Genomic DNA, 7,770 nt, shown 5'->3' with positions numbered 1-7,770 from the left:
TGCACAACCGATCCCCGGTAGAAGTGGCCGTCATCTGAACAATGTGCCGCGATTTCCGACGATCGGGTAACTTATTGTCGCTGTATCAATAGAATCGAAAGTGCTATCGATCCGCGCGATCAATTTCTCTTCCTTTATTCGAACAACACAATATTAAGCACGACGTCGCTTCAGAGGCACGGTTTTTTTTTTTAAATAATAGCGTATAGAGCATTGTTCCAGAGGTGCATTTTTCCAAAAAAATTCTTATCTTTTGTATGAAAGCACTGATGTTAACTCTAAGTGACCTACATTTTCGAAGTTTCTGGCGTTTAAAAAGTTTCCCAGCGAACGAAGTAGACGATATTACTTCCCGATTCAATTTCGTTTCTTCAGTTATTTGTTCGTCGAATTGTGCAACATGATACGATAATGAAAATAAATGAAAAAGAAAGAACGAATCGGACCGAGATATTTATGCGACGGCCTATTTTATGTACGTTCACTTTGCATCGCGATTATGCCGTACGAAAGTGAAACAGCGATAATTTCCCGGAAATTGTCGAGTATCCCAATAAAACAAATGTACGCATATACGTTTGAATATAAAAAAAAAATAGGTCTGGCTGGAGGCAAGGTATATCGACCAACGGCTGTGGCTGCTGGGGGAATAGAAACTTTTCCATGGATATGAAATAGATAACGGTCGGTTCGAGGTCGTTTACTCGCCGATACGGAAAAGCTGGATGGTATCTGGCTAGGGGGCCAAGATATTTTCCTGATCCGAAATCCCTCCGTTCGGTTCGCTCGTTAAAGTCATTCTGGCGTCTCACTTCTCCTCCTAGAGAAAGAGATTTCTTAGAAGTGGCCCCGGACTATAAACGACCGACTTCACTGACTAGGCGTATTCAAAGATTTCCACAATTGCACGCGCCCCGATAATACAGTTCGCGCGCCGGTAATCTCGAAGAAAACGATATATTTCAACTCGATTCCGGGGGAATTTATTCGACGGTTGTCCGCGTAACTCTTCCGCTTCAAACCGAGCCAATCGATTTTACTTTTCCCCGCTCGTAGAGGAAACCTGTGTTCCGCCTATCTAAGAATATTCATTAAAAAAGAGAATTCGAACGATCGTTTATTTGCGGCTGTTTAAAAATATCGTTCGTTTTAATAGGTTCAAACACGAACGACACACTTACGCGTGTGTGTACAGGGTGTTTCGACACATGTGGGCGTAATTTCAACAAGAAGAAACTTTATGTTTTCCACTGATACTTATGACTCTATTCACTGCTTCTTTTAATTCTTTATTTTTCTGGTCAGCTATGTAAACGCTATAATAAACAATTTTTGATCGGACCAGCTTTTCTAAATAGGACATTAACTGGCGAATCATACGCTACATTTTACATGAACTATTAGATATCACTTGACATCGTCAATTGTACATGGTTTATGCACGATGCACATTTTAGTCGACTAGCGAGACAGTTTTTAAACGAGAGATTCCCTAATAAATTGGCCGTGGAGGGCGAATTAATTGGCCAGCACGATCGCCTGACCCTAAATCCATTGGACTGTTATTTGTGGAGGCACCTGAAGTCTTTGGTTTACAACACACCAGTGGACAATGTTGAGGACCTGCGATATCGTGTTCAAGTTGTCGGCGAATTCAAACACCTGGTAATTTTTGAACGAGTGAGAAATAACAGGTATAATACAGAAAGAGCTATAATTCGGAAACAAGGTCATATCAGGTATATACATTTATACGAACTTTTCATCTTATTTCAGCGTACTGAATCCATCTCTGAAATTACGTCCACATGTTTTGAAACACCCTGTATATATACAAACATTCGTTAGTATCTCGTTAATTATTAGCTGTAGGACAAGGTTAACGATCTTTCGAACTGCCGTCAAAAAAATAGAGCATTCCATTAAGAAAAAAAGAAAGTTGACCTTCGAATCTCCTAAACGCCTCCGCTTACAAAGAAGTCGTGTACACCTCTTGATGCACACCTTTGTAGAAATAATTTTTCGTACAGCGCCTAATTTATGGGTGATTCGAGGTGATGAAGTTAGACGCCTCACCCTGTACAGGGTGTAGAGTGTAGAAACTAGGTTGGAAGAAAAGTTATTGGCGTGGCGCAATTGTTCCGCTTTAAGTATCACCTCGCATTACCAAGCGACGAGAAGGCGGACAATTTAAATTATAGGTATGCTCAACTGAGACTGCCTTCTCTTATCGCATTAACGCGAGAATACCGTAAAATGCGCAAGGCAAAGTACCCACGCCACCCAACAACTTCCCAGCGTAACCGTGTTCATTACAAAGAAAGATCTCGCCGAATTCCCCATTTACATTCCGGCATCGTATGTGACTCTTAAGCTCCGAGGGGTTATGTGGCCACCTATTCTCGACCCTTTCCCCCCCGGATTAACTTGTTTTCTTGTAATCGTCCGCTACTGTCTTTCGATAAAGATTACCCCGCCCAACTTCACGCGACCGTTTATTTCCGTGGGAAATGTGTGCGCGCAAACGTATTTCAGAGAAAAATGCAATTCCCACTGCGAGCTTTCGCGAGTATGTATATATACCGCGTGCAAACAGCGGACGTGCTTTTCGAAAAGCAGCTGCTTAGACTTTTATAGCTGCGGAACACACTTTGCTTGATATATCGAAATCGTCTATTAACACTTCGCAGTCATATCGAGGTGAGACACGAGCGCTGAGCTAGCCGAAATTCATCATTTGTGTGATGAGTGAGGAAAATTGGAATGGTTTTTCGATTTGGTGGCTGAGAGTTAGGGTTTCGATTACTACTCGTGAGGAATGAGGTTTCAATGAGTGTACTTGCAATGTAATCACTTTATACGAGTTGGTTTCGAACTCTAGAATGAGTATCTACAGATTTGGAAAATGTACTTGCAAGCAGTTCGATGTTAGAAAGAGTCGAATCTTGGAAATAAAAATTCTGTAGCAGGTTTCATGATTATAATGGTTATATGTAATTTTTGGTAAGGAACTCACGCAAGTTTCTTTTTTATTTCTTCAAGTACACGTGAAAGATTCGAATCTATTTCGTTTAGATTCGAGTACACTTGGAAATACTGTTTCTATTTTCTGAAATACTTGTAGTATGGCCAGCAGACCAAATTGATGGTTAATTAGGACTCGTCAGTGGACGAGTTCTGATCACGTTTTAAGAGGTGCTGAAAACAGCACTCAAGTCAGTAAATTAGCTCATAGGAATGTATTCTGATTGCCAATAAAAAGGAAGAAATTTAAAAAAATACTTACAGAGGGTTCGAATCTACTTGCAAGGTACTTCATCTTATCCCTAATCACCATACGTCCCGGTTTTCTGATTTCTTAATTTTTAAAGAGCTCTAAAATATACGGAATTCTACGAACAAATTAAGAATAACAAATCATTTCGTAAGAAAGCTTTGAAACTCGGCTCCCAAGTATGTAGATTGCTGCTATATTTTTAGTTACTATTTCATCTTTCACTTTATGTGATTTTTTAACTACTACAATAAAAGTACACTTTTTCAGAAAAATTTCCTTCTAACTTCTTATTTTTGCATCTCTTCCGGTTTGGTGATGAAAAAATATGGCAGCCCTAGGTATAGCGTTGGTATACATAGTATACATTAATACACGGTGCAGCCGAAAATTATATACAAGCGTGCACCAGGTGATTTCTTATGAAAAAATGACACAAAAATATGGAATAAAATTTGTTCATCCGGCGCGTAGTTCTGGAGAAAATCGAGTTTGAACATCCGTTACGTACGTTTACACGAGGACGCCAGTTGGAGCAATTCTTTAATTAAAATAGCCAAATACTTTTGAAAAAACATTGTCTTTGCGTTTCCTTGAATTTAAAAATTCGTAAACCGATCATTCCCTATTTTACAATTACGCAGCTGAAACTACACGCGCAGCGGATTTTCAAATTCGATTTTCTCAAAAGCTAAGCCGGGATTGCGTATTGCATATTCCTTTTTTATTTTTTCATAAGGAATCACCTCGTGCCCGCCTATACACAGATAACTTTCATCCGCACTCTATATAATTAATTCATAAACTCGCTGTGAAAAAAGCATGCATATTGTAGTCAATGGAATGCGTATCAGCGAAATTTTTCCGATTTTTCAGCTGCGAATCTGACTTTTTAAAAATTCAAAATCTTTAAAGTGCCAAATTTTTTTTTTTTTTATCAAAACCATCAAATATCAATCTTCGTATTTTTTACAGCTACAATTATTTTCTATCTGCCGAAAGAACGATCTCCGAGTAGAAATTACGTTTAAAACCCAAAAATTTGAAAACAAGCGAACGTGCAAATCATGCGATTCTCGTTGACGTTGTATAGTATTATACAGGTTGCGCCGAGTGCTGTGCACGATCCCGTTAGATTTGATGTGCAAACGCTGTTACCTTCTAAATAGTGTAACAGTTATGCGAAAATTAGTTGGCAGTTTGTTCAAGTTGTTGGCCGAATGTAACGTTCGCATGAAAGAACCGAGACAATTTCGCGAAAAGAAATACGTAATTGTAGGTAGAATTTGGAAATACAGTTTCTCGCATTGATAACAAGTTGGAAGAATTTTGTATGAAACGTTCAACAAGGTACGATAATTCGAGATTTCTAATTTACGCGAAATAATTTGCAAATAGCGAAAGATTCATTTCAGATAGAATTTGTATCGCGGTGTTTCGTAACTAAGAGAACTAACTTATTAAGAAGAAAAGTCGTTCTCCATTAACTTGGCTTATACTTGCTTGAAAACATGAACAGCCAATTTTACATTTGATTGAACGTTTAATTGGAACATCACTTTCCTGAATGAAAAGTACTTTCGAAAGTTAAGCTCCCGGCCCGTTATATCTGTGCCCATTGATTGCTTTAAGTTTGTACAAATTCTACAGTACAGAGTTCACTTGTAAAAACAATTTACTACGCGATTATAACTGACGTATTAAGTGTTGAAGAATTACGCATGTAACGATCTTTCGCTTATCTGTTTTAGCGTTTAACGCGATTCTATGCATCAGGTTATAATCCAGTGTTCGTTAATTGCAAATGAAGCGAATATCGTTTCGATTAAAGCGAAATTTAATCCAATTTGTAGTTGTGATAACTATTTTACTATCTACACATTAATGACGATATAAATTTATTACATTATTAGTGCTTCACGCAGTCGGTAATTCGTTGAATTCGATCCCATCGTTGCTTATTGGTTTGACGGTTAATAGCGGGGCTGTAACAAAATAAATACTTACGTAGGTATTGGATTGTGATAAAAAATTTTCGTGATACGTCTCGACTCGAAAATTTAGAGAAAATTGATAATTTAAATTAGATAAAGCGAGATGTAATTTCGAGAAATTAAAGGGAAAGTTTACCGTGTTATCAAAAAGTCTTCATAATGAAAATTATATCTAATTTTAAGAAATGATAATTAAAATTACATTTAATTTTAAATCGCGATAATTAAAAGGAAATTTCGTCAAATGTTTTAACAGTCGCGATTTCCAATTCGACAAAAGTGAAAGCAAGATTTACGATCGAGAAGAAAATTTCTTAAAAAACTGAAACTTTAAATTGCACTTACGTTTGGCAACGGGTATGGCCAACCGACTTTTGGATTGAACGTTCCTTGGCCGGGGAAAGTAGGAAACGTAGCAGGTCCTGGTCTTTGTACAGGTGATCTGTATGCAAATACTGCACAAATTGCGGCTAGCAATATGAAGATGCACGTCGCTACTTTCATCTTGTCTATTCTTTCACGTGTCTGCAAAGTAATTGCTCGTTAAAAACTGTAGTACGATTATTAAACGCGATATTATTTTAGGTACCGAAAAAAGAAGAAATTCCCGCTGTTTTTCTATCAAGGATAAACTCAAACCGAATTTCTTACAGCAGCACGCAAATCTAATGCAAAACGTTCTTATCGGCGGAAGGTCTTATCTATTTAGTTGGTCACTGAAGTCCACTCGAAAGTCGTAAAAATTCAACAAGCACTTGTTAACAGGAAGAGTGTACTTCTTTTGCAGCACGACCTCACTTTGCTTCTCGGACTCGTGAGAAAATAAAGGCTACCCAGACCTGTCTCCTCACGGCTCTCACTTACTTCTGTCTCTACGTGAAACTCTTTTGCAAATAAACACTTCGAAAACGACGTCGAGATCGAAAAAACATTTTTTGCAAATAAAACTCGATATTTCTACGCACTGCTGGCGAGAAAAGAAATTGCAAAACCTAGAAACTGGGGTTGCGCGATTCTGGAAATGACATATTAGGTCATCCCATAAATTCGTGTCGAAGGGGAAAAATATTTTAATGAAAATTCGAGGTAATGATCCTACCAAAAAGAAATTGAAAAAAGTTGTGGAATGCGCTTTTGTTTTTCTATCAAATTTAAAGGTCCGTTGGAAATATTGATCTAAATTATAAAATTGGTCACGAACTTACGGGATGACCTATATTCTTCAAGCTACTCCGAGGACAAAATTACCTGTCTCGATAAATAAGACCTCTTTTAACAGAATTTTAATCACTTTTCCCTTTAAATACCCCAAGCGATATACGCAAATTTCAGATTTGTACGATTTCATTCAGTGACAGTGTTAAACCAATTATAGAAACAAATGGATTTGCCTTGTTAAATAAAACGTTTCAAAAAAACTTCAGATTACTTCAATTTTCCACTACAAATCCGCACGAACTTTCTCAAGTACCCAATCACGTATAATATTTACCTGCTTGCAATCACTGAGGATACTCCGGATTGATGCTGGATAAACGTCTCAGTGTCTTTATATACCAATTCTCTTGCGTCAGAATTCACATAGACGACCAGGAAATTGTTTGTTCTGTATTATAGGAAGATTAAAGTAAGCATGTGAAAGTGCATACACACATGTGTGTTGCGGGGAACACCAGCGTTTCGTCTTATCTCTCACGATGTACGGAAAGTCAGTGATGCAGATTGACCTGACCTATCTTACTCGCGATAAACGATAGAACGTTTCTCTTTCTTTTTTTTGATTGGTCAGCTTGCGCGGGAGATCCCGGAACGTGGAATTTCCTCAGCTTGTTTCTTCACATCTCGCGATGAGTAACGCGTTGTCGACTTCTGCACACACCACACACACACACACGGTATATCTAGTTAATTCCACTGGTCTCGTATTTAGACTGACGAAAGTAAACTGCTCGCTTCATTGTCCCGGCCAAAAATAGAAATCCAACTATGACGCATCTGGTGATCGAGTAGATCATTTTATCGGAGCATCGTTTGTGTGTCCTATCCATCAATTTGAGGATTAAACACGGTAGAAACTGTTTTCTGGTAAAACGTGCAGGTGCTCCATTATAGTGAAATCACATTGCTATCCTTACTGTACCAATGAATTCGTTAATTAGACGCGGGCGAGATTGATGAGGGAAACAGAAAGGGGTAGTTTAATAAGAGCAGAAGGGAGAAAGAGCAGTAGAAACGTGTGCAACTGAAGGAGAATCGTTGCACTCGGAGGCTCGATGCACTCGAAACGAGGAGCAACGTTGAGTATCATTATACCAGTTTTGCTTCCTTGAGTCCTCGAGTTGCAATTAGGAACAGCAATAGTGAACATTGAGAGACGCGAGTGAAAGACAGAAAGTAAACAGGTGCTTGTATCCTATACCCCTTTTTCTCGATTTTTCACGCACGCAACCTGCCTTTGCCACCGTTCCGCATTATCCGTGCCAATCCACTTGCACTCTGGAC

General features: G+C 38.5%; 1 protein-coding gene across 1 annotated transcript; it reads right to left on the bottom strand.

The window, feature by feature from the left end:
• Window positions 1-5,167: 5,167 nt before the first annotated feature.
• On the bottom strand, window positions 5,168-6,842 carry LOC108572370 (abaecin-like). The gene is made up of 3 exons (XM_017934601.1): window positions 6,761-6,842; window positions 5,614-5,793; window positions 5,168-5,259 (listed from the first exon to the last, which is right to left on the bottom strand). Exons 2-3 carry the CDS (start codon window positions 5,770-5,772, stop codon window positions 5,248-5,250), a joined length of 171 nt encoding a protein of 56 aa, XP_017790090.1. The 5' UTR covers window positions 5,773-5,793; window positions 6,761-6,842; the 3' UTR covers window positions 5,168-5,247.
• Between the last annotated feature and the right edge of the window lie 928 nt (window positions 6,843-7,770).

Source organism: Habropoda laboriosa, unplaced genomic scaffold (genome assembly GCF_001263275.1).
Source record: "Habropoda laboriosa isolate 0110345459 unplaced genomic scaffold, ASM126327v1 scaffold65, whole genome shotgun sequence".
NCBI classification, from domain to species: domain Eukaryota; kingdom Metazoa; phylum Arthropoda; class Insecta; order Hymenoptera; family Apidae; genus Habropoda; species Habropoda laboriosa.
The sequence above is the reverse complement of the archived record's forward strand: the minus strand, read 5'-3'. Positions and strand labels throughout refer to the sequence as shown.